General features: G+C 36.0%; 2 protein-coding genes across 2 annotated transcripts; both read left to right on the top strand.

Moving 5' to 3' along the window:
• Positions 1-6,826: 6,826 nt before the first annotated feature.
• LOC112771792 (uncharacterized) lies at positions 6,827-10,869 on the top strand. Its single transcript, XM_072224200.1, has 4 exons — positions 6,827-7,627; positions 7,702-7,805; positions 7,915-8,042; positions 10,609-10,869. The coding sequence occupies exons 1-2, from the start codon at positions 7,267-7,269 to the stop codon at positions 7,713-7,715; spliced, it is 375 nt and encodes a 124-aa protein (XP_072080301.1). The 5' UTR covers positions 6,827-7,266; the 3' UTR covers positions 7,716-7,805; positions 7,915-8,042; positions 10,609-10,869.
• A 3,515-nt stretch (positions 10,870-14,384) lies between these two features.
• Positions 14,385-18,449, top strand: LOC112772016 (uncharacterized). The gene is made up of 4 exons (XM_025816898.3): positions 14,385-15,207; positions 15,282-15,385; positions 15,495-15,622; positions 18,189-18,449. Exons 1-2 carry the CDS (start codon positions 14,847-14,849, stop codon positions 15,293-15,295), a joined length of 375 nt encoding a protein of 124 aa, XP_025672683.1. The 5' UTR covers positions 14,385-14,846; the 3' UTR covers positions 15,296-15,385; positions 15,495-15,622; positions 18,189-18,449.
• Positions 18,450-18,883: the final 434 nt, after the last annotated feature.

Genomic DNA, 18,883 nt, shown 5'->3' with positions numbered 1-18,883 from the left:
ATAATTTTGTCAGAATAACAGTACAATAAAAATGAACCGTCAATCAATAATAATAACAATAAATGGTATATATATATATATATATATATATATATATATATATATATATATATATATATATATATATATATATATATATATAATTATATTTCCATCCCAAGATTCTTGCAAGGAAATTAGAATTATTTTTAGTTAGTTTAATGGTAAATAATAAAACTTAATATGTCGAAAAATATTTTTTTATTAAATATACCTCAAATATTAATAAAAAATAACAAATTTTTGTGCATGGCACAAATACATGCACTAAGTAAAGTATACATAAACATGGCAAATGAGAAAGGGGACGTTAGCATGTCAAACCACAAGACCTCCATAGTTGCAAAACGTGCGCTACTAGTCAACTATATTGTTTATCTCTAATTAGTACTATCATTAGCAGAGGATTTAACAAAAGACTAGGGCTGCATCTAATTAAGTCATCAATAAATTGTGAAAGAGTAGAAAATGGATATAAATATTTTTTTTGCTAATCGTGTTTTAGTTTTTACAAAATTATTATGTATACACTAAAAATTAATTATACATGTGTGTTGTTTATGTTAGAAGGAAAAGAGATTAGAGAAAATGATGATGTGTTTGCTATATATCTAATTATCTACTATATATACACCATCAATATATAATTTACAATCTCTTTATAGGTGTTAAATAAATAAAAATATATCAAAAAGATAATTGTCTAATAAATTCAAAATTTAAATACAAATACAAATATCAATTTAACTAATATTTGAATATTATTCAAATAAATTTATATATTTTTAATGTACATTTTATATTAATATGTATAATTTCAAATGGTCGGTTCAGTGAACGATTTTAAGCTTGTGTATTTATACAGCTATAGTTTTTAATATATTTATTTTTTAAAAGAAATTGATAGAGAAAACTTCAAAACTCAATAGGTATACGTAGTTGTTTCTCTTATAAAATGATTTAAATAAGTGTTGCCTGGCTTCACTAATAAAATCCACAATGACATGATATGATAAGAGTGGTAGTATATCATAATTTAAGGTGCTTTTGTTTTGGGATATTTTTTAAAATTAAAAATTAGTTTTTATATATTTGTTTAAATTTTTTACACTGTTTTTATCTCTGCTAATTGAAAAGATCTTTTTTTTTTAGGTAGTGATATATATCTAAAATTTTTTTATGAACTAAATTCAATTAATTAAGTTAAATAATTTAAAATAATATTAGTTATAATATTGATTAGTCTTTGTTAATAAAAAGATTTTGATGTATAGTATTTTTTTTATCTTTACTATCTTTGCTTTAATTTAAAAAAAAAAAGTCGTTGAGATTTACAATTAAAAATGATAATTTTAAAATTAAAAATAAATATATCTACTCGATCACCTCAAAACATGTTCCTAACCACATAATTATATAAGAAGTAATAACAGCTGTAACATTATATTAAGCATATAACTTAAAAAACTATGCCCACCAGATATAAGAATGTTGATCAGTTTTTATTACAAAAAATGTTACATATGAATAGGAAGAATATCAAAATATAAATGTACTAGGAAGTGAAGGAATAAGAAATTACAACGGGAATATTGACTAGATTAATTTTGTTCTCTTTCCTTTCTTTTTTTTTCTTCTTATCTTTTATTTTTTTTTAAATTTTTTTTATATTTTCTATTGAATTAAAAGAGTTGATTTTCCCTAATTAAGTGGGTAAATTAATAAAACACTATCAGAACATTAGTAATTAGAGCCAATCAAATGAATGAAAGACAAAATTGAAGTAAAAACACATATGTATTATGTTATCGTCTTTTTATATAATTCTACTAAAATGTGGACTTAGATTTTAATAAAAAATATTATTTATAAATTAAAATTAATTATTATGTATATATATAATTAAATTTATTTTTAATATATATTTTATATTCTAATATTTATTCTATTTTAATAGTTACTGTTAGTATATATATACCTAACTATTATGGCTGAATTTAATTTAAGATAATTTACATAAATAAATTATTAGAAAATTAAATTTATACAAATATAATTTTTTGAAACAGTTTACATTTATGTCCTGAATGAATTCTATGCAAACTGTGGTACCCTACTACGGTTTAAGAATTATAAGTAATTCGTTATAGGTTATCGTGAATTACGTTTAAAAAACACACAAACATAATTTGTTGTACCATATCGCAGATAATGACTAAAATACAAGCTATAAACTGCTGCATTTTGTCGCGGTTTATGAAGAAATGGTGAAGCATAATCTGCTAGAGGCTGTTACAGTTTATGTGTTGCAGCATTATAAAACGGCGATAATCAGTAACAGATTCTTCATTTACTTGTGTGAACAAATTTTAGATTGAGAGGAGGTTGAGAGAGAATTTTAGAATACCATATTCTAGTGGGACTATGGCTGAAGAAAATCGCTTATACCAGTTGAAACGGCATTGCTCTCATTGCTGTAAGTATTAATGAAGAGGTTAGTTTTTTTTTTAACGGTAAGGAGGAGTATTTGGGGGCCAGTAATGATTTGTAGTCATCAATTAGCCATCATTGATATTTTTAATGATGTGAGATTATATCTAATGGTGTATGATTACTCATTTTTCTTTTGATGGTTAAGTGCTGGCCAAATTTTAATAAAACTGCTGGCCTCCTAAACTTTCTCTAACTATAAGAGTTGTCGTTGCATTAAGAGATTAGTTGTAACTGTTTAAATATATAAGTCTTTTTATATTTTGTCTTACCTAATATTTTTGCAATTTTTGTATATTTAAAAGATTGGATAAATAACACGTATTTGTATATTTATTTGTTGATGAGGATATTTTTTATAAATAATCTATGAGTTAGACTTTTATGTTTTAGAATTTTTATATTTTTTTTCTCACATAACATATATCCAGTTTTATTTAAAAGATTAGATAAATAACACACATTATGTATCTGAAATCTGATTAGGACTTTTTCATAAATGATTTATGGTTTAGGCTTGCATGTTTTAGAATTTTTATATTTTTTATTTTCACGTAACATCTATATAATTTTTGTATGTTTAAAAGATTAAATAGAAAACACGCATTTATGTATTTAAAATCTGATTAGGATATTTTCATAAATTGCGTAGTTATTTTTTTCATATAATGCAGTCAACTAAGTGTATTTACAGTATTAAGAGGAAACAAAATATGCCTTTGCATGACCGGATCATACCTTATTTGGAAAGGGATGGTTTGTATCACTTGACTAAGATGAACACTCATTGGTTTTGAGTGGATGAGCTTATAGATTGGTGAGTACATTCATTGAGAGGTGGCATCCTAAGACACACAGCTTCCACATGCCATTTGGAGAGTGTACCATCATACTGCAGGACGTATCAGTTGGGGTTGCCCATGATGGAGAGACTGTTAGTAGGTGCCTCACTGACTCTAAACAGTTTATTGAAGATGGCAGACCAGCGTGGGAGTGATTTCAGGAGTTATTCGGCGAGCTGCCGCTACCGAATAAAGTCAAGCAGATGACAATCCACTTTACATAGTTCGATGAGAGGTTTAGGGTGCTCCCAGCCGATGCGAGTGAGGATACGGTGCGTATATATGCCCGTGCTTACATTATGATGCTACTATCTACTCATGGTGGACTGCACACCAAGCATCCAACGGGACAACTCGCCGTAGGACTCTTCCCAATCTCCATATATTTGTACTCTTGCCTTCTGCTTTGCCAGCTAAACCTTTCTGTAAGTAGTTCTGAAACTATAGGTTACTTCTGTAGCTTGCTGCAACATCTTTACCGTAACCACAACATCGGCTCTAATCAATGGAAAAATTTTCGCACAAATGACGTAATAATCAAGTTGTGGGTGATCACTTGAAATCAATGTAGCCAAGCAAGTGTGAAATCCATTGTACCTTCTAACCTCTTAGGTACCCTTTTATTGCCTAAGTGGGATGCGAATCAACCAATTGCAACCTTTACCAAACTCCTTGCATTTCTCATGGTACTTAAAATGATCTGACTCTAATATCCTGTACTCAACTCCACGACAGATGGTATAACTCTTTACACAGCTTCTTCTTTATTCTGAAAAGATTGCCCAATCTGAAGTTTTATAAGAGCGGCTCTATCATGCAATCCCTGACCCCCAAAGATAGCATCTAAGTCCAGCTGTTGCCCCATAGCTTCCAAGTTCAAGGTCAAGAAATGTGGAGGATGTTGCTGTGTGCCAGAACTTGATGGGCCATATTGTGTAGGTAGATTGCTCCTTGTATCCTCATCACTGTCCACAACTATGTCGACAGACTCTTCGTCCGAATCATCATCTCGCATTGCATTTTCAACTTGATTCGGTTCACTGTCAACTACAGAATTAGGAATCATGCAAAGAGAACTAGTCATCCCAATTATAAAAGATAGAGATGCAACCAACGGATAAGTCGGAGCAACCACGCATCGAACTAGAAGCACCCTCAACGCAGTCGATTGAGGATTCGGAGACGATGCTTCAGAACTGTTGACACCATCTTCCAACTTTGCATACAACTCGTGTGTTCTCACTTACAGAACCTGCAGATCTTCGTCGGATGTTATCACAAACGTATCGTATTTCATTCACACCATTTGACACAAATGCAATAGAGATCTGGTAAAATAAATTCTTCACCCACTTGATCCCATACACCCCAAACTTCTGCAATATACTGATTTTTAGATCTGACAAGGTATTCGATAACCGGATAAAGACACTCAAAAGTTCTCCAGTAAACTTTACATCCTCTCTTTTGCTTTTTTAAAAATTTTCAGAGCAATACAATAGAGTTAAAAAACTCTCTTCACTAGACATTGTGAATTTGACACTCTACTTCACAATTACCTTCAACTGTTGTATATAATGAATCCACCTGTTCATAATCCGCTATAGATTATAGCAGACTATGCTTCACCATTCCTTCATAAACTGCGATAAAGTGCAGCGATTTATGTCTTGCATTTTAGTCATAGTCTGTAATAGAGTACAATGGATTATGCTTATATGTGTTTTAAACATAATCAGCGATAACTTGTGCAAATTACGTGTAATTCTTAAACCGTGGTAGAATGTTGCGATTTACATAAAATTCATTCAAAATATGAATGTAAGATGTTTTAGAAAATTGTATTTGTGTAAATTTCTATTTCCAATAATTTATTTATGTAAATTGTCCTTTAATTTATATGTTGAACTGACTCATAAATTTAAAGATATTTAACACATACAATCACTTTGCTTTAAAATTCTTGTAGACATAAACCTAGATGATGAAAGGATTGGAGGAAATATAAAAATTAATAAAGAATTAGAGAAACATTTATTTACATATGTCTATAGAAAATATTTCAGTTCTACTTTTCTACCATATGCCATCATGCATGGTTTATATTTTGTTAGCACATTGATAAGGGTTTTTTTCTTTTTTTTTTCTTTTGAGGCAGTTTAAACATTATTCACCGACAAAAATGTGAGCACAAAAGCAAATATATAACACTAATTAATAACACGTTTTTATAATCCAGAAATATATATTGCTAAATATGGATGAAAGAACAAATAAATCAAAGTATAAAGAAATTAAAAAGACATGTTAGAGCAAGTTAGTGATTGACTTTGATAAGCTGCTTCACACTTTGGAGTTTGGAGTGCCCGAAGAGAAATAATAACACTCTTGAATCTTGATAGTTGATACATCATACATATGCTACTAATTAATAAAACTGGTTCCTCAAGACGTGCGTATGCCATCACCAACCCTCTCAAATAACCTTGACTTTGTGGAAAATGTGAACTTTGTTTTATGGAAGCCACATCAAGTTGAAAACAAATAAGGCAGCAATCTATTAATGAATTTAACAAATAATTGTTATAAGTCAAGGTATTGGATGCTTGCACTATATAGGGTTGCAATCCTCACTATGCCAAGCAACAAAAATAAACCCTAATTAGTAAGGAAAAGAGGACTAATTAGGGTTTAACACTTAATAAGAGTTAGTTGTTATGGGAACCTCAATGACATGGAAGCATTTGTCTCCGATTATTAGGAATAGATCCTCTCAATTGTTGAAAAAAAATTGAGAGAGTAAAGTGTGATATATAACCCTTTAATACACTCTCTCTCATGTTTTCTTTTGATCCTACCTATAACAATTAATAGTGAGAGATTACACTTTACTCCCTCAATTGTTAAAAAAAATTGAGAGGATCCATTTCCCCACTCATTTATGCATTAGCATTTTGCTTAATTGCTATCAATGTTGTAAGACCCAGGACCTTTGAAAAGTCTTATTATGATCAAGTCTCAATCCTATGGTTGTTTATAGCCTTAATTTCAGAAACTGTTTTATTAAAGATAATTAAGGCAAGTTTTGATTTATCGAATTTGAGACGAGTTATGATTATTATCCAATTTTATAATTATTGGATTATTTTCTATATTTAAAGTATAAGGTTGATAGTTATGAAATAATAAGGATTTTATATGATTTGGATTAGTTGAATAATACTTTAAATATTATTACTGCTATTTTGGAAAATGAAGAAATTAAGTATATTATTTCTAATTATTTGGTTGGGACATTTTATTGAAAATAATTTGTAAAAATGAGGAGCAAATAGTATTTTTATATACAATTAGTGTTAGATTTAATTGGGGTTTCAATTACTATATTATCCCTATTTTTGAGTGAAATTACCATAATGCCCCTAACCCTAATTTTGCTAAACCCATTCTCTTCCATCCTTCCTCCACGCTGCGCAGCCCAACACCTTTCCTCACTACCTTTGCTGCGCAGCAACAACAACAACACAGGCAGTTTTCTTTATTCTCCAAGAAAGAAAGAAACAAAGAGAAATAGAGATCTGAGGGGGAGTAGAGGAGACCGGAAAAGAAAGGGGGAAGGAGGCCACGTTGCTGCCGCTGCTACCGATCCGCGCCGCCAGGGTCGTTCCGTCCACGGAGCCATGGGTCGCGCCGTGTCACTGAGAGAAGAAGGGGAACTCACCGCGTTGCTGTCACCTATAAGCCGCGCTGTTGCCCGTGCCGCCGCTAGTCCACCTTGGAGCCAACGTCGAGCTCGCGGGTGAGGGGGAGACACAGCGCCGCCGACTTCGCCAGCCTTTCGCCGTCGAATCCTCCTTGCCGTCGCCGTTCGAATCGCGACCTGGAGAGGGAGGAGATGCGAGCCATGGCCGGAGGGGAGAAGACGCCGTGTCTGGAAGCCGCCGTCGTCCTCGCCACAGGGTCAGCCGCTGTCATGTATGGCAGAGCCAGAAGAAGAGAGTTCGGGAGCAGAACAGGCGAGAGAGATCTGAGGCTGGGTTGGGAGTCCAACCACCGCGTCCAGCCGCCGTTTGTGTCGCCGGCGCTGCCTTCGCCGGAGCTGCCACCGTCAAAAAGGGATTCATGCCGCCGCAGGTGTCGCTGCCGGAGAAGGGAGCTGCCTCTCTGTGACTCCGGCCGCCGGGAGTGGTTCCGTGACTTCTGGGACCGCCGCCGAAGCCTCTGGCTGTTTCTGCCGTCACCGGAGAATCCTGCCGGTAAGGTTTTAAGTATTGGGTTTCGTTTCTCTTGAGTTTCCGGAAACGTTACAATCACTGTATATTGATTTCAGTCGCCGGAGTCTGATCACCGTTGCCGCCTAGGATGGCTCCTGGGGCTGCCGCCGAACCGGTTCAGAGACCGCCGTTGTTTCGGTTCAGCTGTTCCTTCGGTTCGGTAAGCGTTTCGATCTGAAAGGCCTCCAGTTACTGCTCTATTATGCGTTGAGGAGTTGTAGCATTTGTTGTTATGAGAGTTAATATCGGTTATTATATATTGTGATTAGAGTCGTTGTGGTTGCTGAGAAAACGGTTTGGAGCTGAGGTTTTGGTAGCCGGGATTTTGATTGTTGATTTCGGGTCGATGCGGAAAGGACTCGGTGACGCGTTTGAGTTATGGAATTTGCGTTTTGAGGTAGGGGCGCTTTCCAAAAACTATAGTTTATTATTGGAATTATTACATATGGGTACTGATGTGAGATATTGTGTATTTGGTGATTGTATCTGCCTTATGTATTATTTGATTGACTCGAATGATTATGGATGTTGGTTTGGCCGAATTGTTGTGTGGCTTGTGAAATGTAATGTTTGAAATTGATTCTTTAAAGATTTGAAATGAGTTTAATCCGTTGAGGATTGGTTTGAATTGAGTCAATTATTTTGATGATGTGGAAGATAGAATACTCTTGAAATTCAGCCTGTGTTGCTTTAATTGATTTGGTTTTGATAAATGATTTATTGCTGAACCGATTCTTTAAAGCTTTGGAAATGAGTTAAATCGGTTGATATTGAGTTGATTTTTTGAAATGGCTTCCTTGAGATATGCCACTGAGGCGACTGTTGGATTTAGCTTGCTTTTGAATTGATTTCTGGTTTTGAGCTGTTGAAAAGGAATGAGAAACGGTTTAGTTGGGACCCGAAACGGGTGGCAAAAGTCCAAGTTTTAGGGGAGGTGCTGCCGAAATTTCTATAGAATCCGAGTCCTTATTTGAAATGTTAATTGGGGAATTTTGAGTTTAATGCCTTTCCTATCTATTTTGAGGATTGTGAAATTATGGCTTCTTTATTACCTTTACTTAGAGCAATTAAGAAAGCAATGAAGTTATGCTTTGAAAGAATTATTGAAAAGAGAATCATGATTTATCCTTATTTTCCAAGAAGAACAGTATGTCTTTGGGTACAAGTCATTTGAAAGAGAATTTTGCTTTGAGGCTGTTTTAAAAGGTAAAACGGGTTTATGTTTTTCTCTATTAAACACAAAGATTGTCCCTTGGGAGAGTTTTCGTGATTTTAAAAGGAATTGGATTTCGATTGATGAGCCTCATTATTTTGACGTTTTAAATAAGATTCAAAGTATCTTTTGAACTCTAGTTTAACACAACAAAAATGATTCTCTTATCAGTTTGAAACGCTTCAGATTTAATTATGGAATTGAAGCCGGTTTTGTTTAAGTAAAGGAAATGGTTTTGAAAGAAGTAAAGGTTACGTGACTCGGTTTGGCTTAGATCCTATTTTCTTACTCAAATCAGAAAGCCAATGTTTTAATGATTTTAAATGATTTTGGCGAAATGAGATATGTTATTCTCCCCTAAAGACTTGGGACTCTGCCGAGAAACTTTGTTATAAAATCCCATTGTTGAATGGATGATTTTGAGTGTTTCCAAAAAGAATCTTTAACTTGCCATGGTTATGGAAGTTTGGAAAGAGGATGCCGAGAGTGGCATTGTTTTCAAAGGGGAATTTACCTTGAGTAAAAGTGGCTTATGAGCCTAAAATGATTTGAGAAATGAGATCTTTAAAGCCAAGGCTGAAAAGAGTTGAAACTCGATTTCAAAGTGAAATGAATTGAGGAAATGATTTATGGCTTAAATGCCGACTTTATGAATTTAATGATGTTGAATGGTGGAAGTGCTGTTTTGTTGTGAGCCGGAATGGCTGTGTATGATTATACATATTGGTTGGTTTTGGATTGAACCGTGAGCCGGAATGGCTGTGTATGATATGAATATTGGCTGGTTCTGGACTGAACCGTGAGCCGGATGGCTGAGATGGATGTTGATCCATGGATGAGATTGAATGCATGTTTATGCTGAATCATTGATAAATGTGAATGTTGCACTTCCACTATCTGAGATACGAGTTTCCCTGGGTAGTAGCAGTGGCTAGCCACCACGTGCTCCAGGTCGAGACTTGATACTCTGTTGACCCTATGTCGTAAGTGTGGCCGGGCACTGTGAAAGGCCCGGATGAGCTCGCCCCCATAAATATTCACCAGTGATGGTGATGGATAAATATTCACCAGTGAGGGTGATGGATATGGATCATGATTATGATCAAGTTTATGATGAGTATAACTCGAGTTGGGGATGCACGACAGAGGGACAGTCCAATGGTTAGCTACCAGGACTTATCGGGTTGGATCTATAACCGACAGATGATATCATCAGCCACTAGGGACAGGCATGCATCATATGCATTTGTGTGACATTGGTTGGGTGTGCATATTATACTTGGTTTGCCTATGTGATTAATTGCTAACTGTTCTACTTGTAATAACTGTTTGTTTGTGATTGAACTTCCTTCCTGTGTTTGCATCTGGGACTCTGTTGGATTGTGGTGATTGGTTGTTGGTTGGATTGTTTGGGCCTAGGGCCGTGGTTGGATTGAGATGGACCGATGGTTGGTTTCGGTATTGTGGTTATGGTTTGGAAATGCGTGAAAGGCTAATTTGGTTCAGCATAGATAAACCTTCTGAAATGCTTTTGAATATTGTTTTAAATGAACAGTTTCTTCTTTTAGAAAAAGGATTTCAGATTTCTCTTTTATTGTAAACGGTTGTTTTTGAAAAGAGGCATAAGATGGTTATTAATCATTGGTACGGTTTATCTTCATGTATCCTATTACAGTAATTCCCAAAAACCCTCTACTGAGAACCCTTTCGAGGATGATGTTCTCACCCCCCTACATTTTTCCCCTTTCAGGATATGGGCGCAGAAGTTACGAAGAGCTTATTTAATTGTTGTTATGATGCTCTATATTGTTTTAGTTATGGTTTATTGTACCCTCGCCTTTATCTCGATATAATCTGTAAGAGGGATAGGAATTGTATTGTATTATGTTTGTAATATTATTTATATATATTTATGTATATATATATATGGATGTACTCTTTATGAGTTGTTGTAAGTTGAATGGTATTTATGGATGTACGTTATCGAATGAAAGTATCTTTGGGAGCGGTATTGCGGTTTAAAATTTTAAACAGGCTCATATTTTAGTATTAAATAATATAAGTGTCGTCGTAATGTCCGAGCTATCAGAGTCGCACAGCCGGAAGTGCGAGCTTTGGTAGTTAGGGTGTTACATTATGGTATCAGAGCAGTTCTTCCTGTAGAGCCTGAGGAATGGACTGACTATGCTTCAGTTGCATACTCTGAGTGTTTGTCATGCATTAGGTCTTGTCGAAAGACGAGAATTATAGCTTTATGCACATGACGGTCTATTGATTAACGCTGTTAGTCTTGCGTTGCATAATTCCTGATATTAAGTTTGGCCGGCTTAATACTAGTGAAATATGTATATGAAAGCACTGATGGGTTATCATAGATGAAATCCTAGTTTTGAGTAAAGCGAATCGCGGGTTTTGGAAAAGTTGGAAACTACTTCTCGAGGCTATTCAGTTGTGTGTCTTGAATTCTGTTCGAGTTGGCATGTTCTTTCATATCCTAACTTGAAGTTCTTATTTGCTAGACCTTTTGAAGAGTAATTTGATGTCTTCACTCTATTCCTCTATCCATATGTATTCTTGTTTGACCTTAAGTGCATATGCTGGTTTAAGATCTTTGTTGCATCTATCTTCCTCTGTTTGAGTTCTTCTTGATTCAAGTATTCTTTGATATGGCCTTGAACCTGTCTTAATGTGCTGTGACTTTTAACTCCGGATTCTGAGTCCATTCTTTGAGAAATTGTTGATTCAGTTTTTCTCTTACTTGACAGTGATCACAGCCAATTTTGAGATTTTATAAATTGCTGTTGATTAGATATATGCTTTTCTATATATGAGACTTTGAAATTATTTATACAGTTTAACAACTATTTCTTTCTAATACTTTGCCTGTACTTTTACTGGTTTATGCAATTGTACTTATTTTAAAAGTAAATTTTGACCTTCTAGTAATTTTACTATAGTGCCAATGGACATCTTTATTTGATTGTGTATTTGGATATTTTCTGAAATACTGGAAAGAAAGAATTTTTCGCTTTCATTCCGGTTGAGTTTCGTTTGATAAGCTTTACTTAACTTATTTTGAATTGAGTTTGGTTTAGCATACTACATAGTTTATGCCATTGTTGTTCTTTTGAAAATGTTGGATTCATAGCTTCTTCTTATGAACGGACTGGTTCCTTCTTAAGCTTTTCACCTCTATGAATGTCATACGTGATTCTGTTTTTAACTAATCTTTTACATCTTGTGAACATTACCATTGATCTTGGTTTGTCCCCTCTTGTGAATCTCATCCTTATGTGGGTCAGTTTGATTCGTTTCAGGATAGTACATTGTTTATTCTCCCATTATCTCTACAAGAGTTTTTAGTTAAAGATTTATCATTGAAGAATTACAAATGATTGAGTTGTCTTTTCTGTGACTTTTGTATTCTTTTGGATCAATTTAAAACTTGTTTGATATTTCATGCTTAGTGGATCTTGTTTGAACTACTCTAATTTAAGATCCTTTCTTGCAAGGCTTGACTCCTTTTTAGTACATCTTAAACTTCTTGAATGTTCTTCTGAGATGGAGATTTCAAGAACACTTTTGGAGTATTGTTTTGGACTTTTTAAAGAAGTTTTGAATTCTCTTGTAAGAAGTTTTAAACGGAATTTATTTTCTGTTTCTTGATTTAGATTGAAACCATTGTTCAATATTGATGAAGTTAATTTAAAAATCGGCATGCGCTATTTTAAATGAGGTTTTGGAAAGTTTCCTTGTTTAGTGGAAACCGGTTTGTTTGTAACGCACCACTTATTTCCTTACCAGATTGTAAGCAAATTTTTATCTCGGAGTTTCTTTTCTAAAAAAGAGTTTAACTTCCTCTTTCGTACTTGCTATAAATGTTATACAGGCTTGTTTGAATATGAAATTTTGAGAATTTCGAACAAGCATCTGATTATTTCCGAGTTTTTATGAACTGCTTTTGGTTAAGTTGTGCATTTAATTATCTTTCTAAAATATTTGAGGAAATATTTTAGCTCTTAGCCAAAGTTGTGTGCATTTGTTTTTGGAACTCTACAAAATCTACTTCAACATGGAATTGTATTGAAGTAAAGCCACATTTATGCTTTTGTTACTCTCTTGAAGGACATTTGTTGCTTAACTTTTCTTTTAGACTGCGAGGTGATTTTCCTGCAAGTTTTCGATTCTTTTAAGAACAATGTATTCAGAAGTATTTTTAATCATGCCCTTGAGTTTTGTGAGCTTTGCCTTGGGTTTGAGATATTCTCTTTTGTAAACCTCATACTTCATCGACTCAGTTTGAGTTTGTTTCAAGCTGATGCGCTGGTTATCTTCTTGTTGATCCTATTGAACTTCTTTGATCTAAGAGTTATCTTTGAAGTTGTCAATTGAATTATGTCTAGCAAACTTTATTGCTTGAACATCCATGTTTATCTGGGATTGGATATATTCTTTCAAATCTATGACTATTGTCTTTGACATCCGTCTCTCCTTTCTAAGATCTCATATTCTTCTGAGTAGACTCGAGAATTGTTTTGGTATCACGTGCGACTTGTAGGCGTAGTAACGCGATACGTTAGTTCTTTAAGATGTGATGTGTATACGGAAGTTGAAGCGGTAGGTGTGCAACGTATGAGTTGTGGGCATTTTGTTCCTTGCGAACGGGTTTGTGGTTGTAAGGCTTGTGATTGAGTATGGGATTGTAAAGTGCTTGATGGAGTTGGAAAGTTGAAACTTTGAGGTCGATATGAGATTAGTGTGCGGATATTGAGCACATCGTTTTAACTCCATCCTGTTTTATAGCTTTTGATGCCTTGCCCTACTATCACATGATTGACCCATGTTATCTTTTGCATTGAGCCTATCTGGTAATGTTTGCTTTGCGACCATGCTCCTACCTTTGCCTCCTTATGCTTATGACAATCAAAGTATTTGAAAATTGTATATATGATTATATTTTGAGATATTTTTGCTTATTCCTTAAATGTGTTCAAGGGTGAACTGTTATGGAATTTCTTTCATTTTGTATCAATTTTCGAGGGCAAAAATTTTTATAAGGTGGGTAGGATGTAAGACCCAGGACCTTTGAAAAGTCTTATTATGATCAAGTCTCAATCCTATGGTTATTTATAGCCTTAATTTCAGAAACTGTTTTATTAAAGATAATTAAGGCAAGTTTTGATTTATCGAATTTGAGACGAGTTATGATTATTATCCAATTTTATAATTATTGGATTATTTTCTATATTTAAAGTATAAGGTTGATAGTTATGAAATAATAAGGATTTTATATGATTTGGATTAGTTGAATAATACTTTAAATATTATTACTGCTATTTTGGAAAATGAAGAAATTAAGTATATTATTTCTAATTATTTGGTTGGGACATTTTATTGAAAATAATTTGTAAAAATGAGGAGCAAATAGTATTTTTATATACAATTAGTGTTAGATTTAATTGGGGTTTCAATTACTATATTATCCCTATTTTTGAGTGAAATTACCATAATGCCCCTAACCCTAATTTTGCTAAACCCATTCTCTTCCATCCTTCCTCCACGCTGCGCAGCCCAACACCTTTCCTCACTACCTTTGCTGCGCAGCAACAACAACAACACAGGCAGTTTTCTTTATTCTCCAAGAAAGAAAGAAACAAAGAGAAATAGAGATCTGAGGGGGAGTAGAGGAGACCGGAAAAGAAAGGGGGAAGGAGGCCACGTTGCTGCCGCTGCTACCGATCTGCGCCGCCAGGGTCGTTCCGTCCACGGAGCCATGGGTCGCGCCGTGTCACTGAGAGGAGAAGGGGAACTCACCGCGTCGCTGTCACCTATAAGCCGCGCTGTTGCCCGTGCCGCCGCTAGTCCACCTTGGAGCCAACGTCGAGCTCGCGGGTGAGGGGGAGACACAGCGCCGCCGACTTCGCCAGCCTTTTGCCGTCGAATCCTCCTTGCCGTCGCCGTTCGAATCGCGACCTGGAGAGGGAGGAGATGCGAGCCATGGCCGGAGGGGAGAAGACGCCGTGTCTGGAAGCCGCCGTCGTCCTCGCCACAGGGTCAGCCGCTGTCATGTATGGCAGAGCCAGAAGAAGAGAGTTCGGGAGCAGAACAGGCGAGAGAGATCTGAGGCTGGGTTGGGAGTCCAACCACCGCGTCCAGCCGTCGTTTGTGTCGCCGGCGCTGCCTTCGCCGGAGCTGCCACCGTCAAAAAGGGATTCATGCCGCCGCAGGTGTCGCTGCCGGAGAAGGGAGCTGCCTCTCTGTGACTCCGGCCGCCGGGAGTGGTTCCGTGACTTCTGGGACCGCCGCCGAAGCCTCTGGCTGTTTCTGCCGTCACCGGAGAATCCTGCCGGTAAGGTTTTAAGTATTGGGTTTCGTTTCTCTTGAGTTTCCGGAAACGTTACAATCACTGTATATTGATTTCAGTCGCCGGAGTCTGATCACCGTTGCCGCCTAGGATGGCTCCTGGGGCTGCCGCCGAACCGGTTCAGAGACCGCCGTTGTTTCGGTTCAGCTGTTCCTTCGGTTCGGTAAGCGTTTCGATCTGAAAGGCCTCCAGTTACTGCTCTATTATGCGTTGAGGAGTTGTAGCATTTGTTGTTATGAGAGTTAATATCGGTTATTATATATTGTGATTAGAGTCGTTGTGGTTGCTGAGAAAACGGTTTGGAGCTGAGGTTTTGGTAGCCGGGATTTTGATTGTTGATTTCGGGTCGATGCGGAAAGGACTCGGTGACGCGTTTGAGTTATGGAATTTGCGTTTTGAGGTAGGGGCGCTTTCCAAAAACTATAGTTTATTATTGGAATTATTACATATGGGTACTGATGTGAGATATTGTGTATTTGGTGATTGTATCTGCCTTATGTATTATTTGATTGACTCGAATGATTATGGATGTTGGTTTGGCCGAATTGTTGTGTGGCTTGTGAAATGTAATGTTTGAAATTGATTCTTTAAAGATTTGAAATGAGTTTAATCCGTTGAGGATTGGTTTGAATTGAGTCAATTATTTTGATGATGTGGAAGATAGAATACTCTTGAAATTCAGCCTGTGTTGCTTTAATTGATTTGGTTTTGATAAATGATTTATTGCTGAACCGATTCTTTAAAGCTTTGGAAATGAGTTAAATCGGTTGATATTGAGTTGATTTTTTGAAATGGCTTCCTTGAGATATGCCACTGAGGCGACTGTTGGATTTAGCTTGCTTTTGAATTGATTTCTGGTTTTGAGCTGTTGAAAAGGAATGAGAAACGGTTTAGTTGGGACCCGAAACGGGTGGCAAAAGTCCAAGTTTTAGGGGAGGTGCTGCCGAAATTTCTATAGAATCCGAGTCCTTATTTGAAATGTTAATTGGGGAATTTTGAGTTTAATGCCTTTCCTATCTATTTTGAGGATTGTGAAATTATGGCTTCTTTATTACCTTTACTTAGAGCAATTAAGAAAGCAATGAAGTTATGCTTTGAAAGAATTATTGAAAAGAGAATCATGATTTATCCTTATTTTCCAAGAAGAACAGTATGTCTTTGGGTACAAGTCATTTGAAAGAGAATTTTGCTTTGAGGCTGTTTTAAAAGGTAAAACGGGTTTATGTTTTTCTCTATTAAACACAAAGATTGTCCCTTGGGAGAGTTTTCGTGATTTTAAAAGGAATTGGATTTCGATTGATGAGCCTCATTATTTTGACGTTTTAAATAAGATTCAAAGTATCTTTTGAACTCTAGTTTAACACAACAAAAATGATTCTCTTATCAGTTTGAAACGCTTCAGATTTAATTATGGAATTGAAGCCGGTTTTGTTTAAGTAAAGGAAATGGTTTTGAAAGAAGTAAAGGTTACGTGACTCGGTTTGGCTTAGATCCTATTTTCTTACTCAAATCAGAAAGCCAATGTTTTAATGATTTTAAATGATTTTGGCGAAATGAGATATGTTATTCTCCCCTAAAGACTTGGGACTCTGCCGAGAAACTTTGTTATAAAATCCCATTGTTGAATGGATGATTTTGAGTGTTTCCAAAAAGAATCTTTAACTTGCCATGGTTATGGAAGTTTGGAAAGAGGATGCCGAGAGTGGCATTGTTTTCAAAGGGGAATTTACCTTGAGTAAAAGTGGCTTATGAGCCTAAAATGATTTGAGAAATGAGATCTTTAAAGCCAAGGCTGAAAAGAGTTGAAACTCGATTTCAAAGTGAAATGAATTGAGGAAATGATTTATGGCTTAAATGCCGACTTTATGAATTTAATGATGTTGAATGGTGGAAGTGCTGTTTTGTTGTGAGCCGGAATGGCTGTGTATGATTATACATATTGGTTGGTTTTGGATTGAACCGTGAGCTGGAATGGCTGTGTATGATATGAATATTGGCTGGTTCTGGACTGAACCGTGAGCCGGATGGCTGAGATGGATGTTGATCCATGGATGAGATTGAATGCATGTTTATGCTGAATCATTGATAAATGTGAATGTTGCACTTCCACTATCTGAGATACGAGTTTCCCTGGGTAGTAGCAGTGGCTAGCCACCACGTGCTCCAGGTCGAGACTTGATACTCTGTTGACCCTATGTCGTAAGTGTGGCCGGGCACTGTGAAAGGCCCGGATGAGCTCGCCCCCATAAATATTCACCAGTGATGGTGATGGATAAATATTCACCAGTGAGGGTGATGGATATGGATCATGATTATGATCAAGTTTATGATGAGTATAACTCGAGTTGGGGATGCACGACAGAGGGACAGTCCAATGGTTAGCTACCAGGACTTATCGGGTTGGCTCTATAACCGACAGATGATATCATCAGCCACTAGGGACAGGCATGCATCATATGCATTTGTGTGACATTGGTTGGGTGTGCATATTATACTTGGTTTGCCTATGTGATTAATTGCTAACTGTTCTACTTGTAATAACTGTTTGTTTGTGCTTGAACTTCCTTCCTGTGTTTGCATCTGGGACTCTGTTGGATTGTGGTGATTGGTTGTTGGTTGGATTGTTTGGGCCTAGGGCCGTGGTTGGATTGAGATGGACCGATGGTTGGTTTCGGTATTGTGGTTATGGTTTGGAAATGCGTGAAAGGCTAATTTGGTTCAGCATAGATAAACCTTCTGAAATGCTTTTGAATATTGTTTTAAATGAACAGTTTCTTCTTTTAGAAAAAGGATTTCAGATTTCTCTTTTATTGTAAACGGTTGTTTTTGAAAAGAGGCATAAGATGGTTATTAATCATTGGTACGGTTTATCTTCATGTATCCTATTACAGTAATTCCCAAAAACCCTCTACTGAGAACCCTTTCGAGGATGATGTTCTCACCCCCCTACATTTTTCCCCTTTCAGGATATAGGCGCAGAAGTTACGAAGAGCTTATTTAATTGTTGTTATGATGCTCTATATTGTTTTAGTTATGGTTTATTGTACCCTCGCCTTTATCTCGATATAATCTGTAAGAGGGATAGGAATTGTATTGTATTATGTTTGTAATATTATTTATATATATTTATGTATATATATATATGGATGTACTCTTTATGAGTTGTTGTAAGTTGAATGGTATTTATGGATGTACGTTATCGAATGAAAGTATCTTTGGGAGCGGTATTGCGGTTTAAAATTTTAAACAGGCTCATATTTTAGTATTAAATAATATAAGTGTCGTCGTAATGTCCGAGCTATCAGAGTCGCACAGCCGGAAGTGCGAGCTTTGGTAGTTAGGGTGTTACAAATGTTGCTGCTGATGATGATCAGAGTCCTTAATTATTATGGAGGCCACAACTCTCCCTACCACCCAGCTCCACAGGCGGCGCCACCCGCACATAAACCTCACCCACCCTATATGTACAAGTCTCCCCCTCCTCCATCTTCATACATTTACAAGTCTCCACCACCACCTTCTCCGTCGCCACCTCCTCCATATTATTATAAATCTCCTCCTCCACCTTCTCCTTCTCTTTCTCCACCACCTCCATATATCAACAAATCTCCTCCTCCTCCCTATTATTTTAACTCTCCACCCCCACCACCATATATTTACA

This window comes from Arachis hypogaea, chromosome 18 (genome assembly GCF_003086295.3).
Source record: "Arachis hypogaea cultivar Tifrunner chromosome 18, arahy.Tifrunner.gnm2.J5K5, whole genome shotgun sequence".
Taxonomy (NCBI): Eukaryota; Viridiplantae; Streptophyta; class Magnoliopsida; order Fabales; family Fabaceae; genus Arachis; species Arachis hypogaea.
Note: the sequence above shows the minus strand (reverse complement) of the source record. Positions and strands in the feature narration are given on the sequence as shown.

What these genes read in the sequence shown, in the direction of transcription:
- LOC112771792 (XM_072224200.1), top strand. Translation starts at nt 7,267, where the DNA reads ATGCGAGCCATGGCCGGAGGGGAGAAGACGCCGTGTCTGGAAGCCGCC.
- LOC112772016 (XM_025816898.3), top strand. Translation starts at nt 14,847, where the DNA reads ATGCGAGCCATGGCCGGAGGGGAGAAGACGCCGTGTCTGGAAGCCGCC.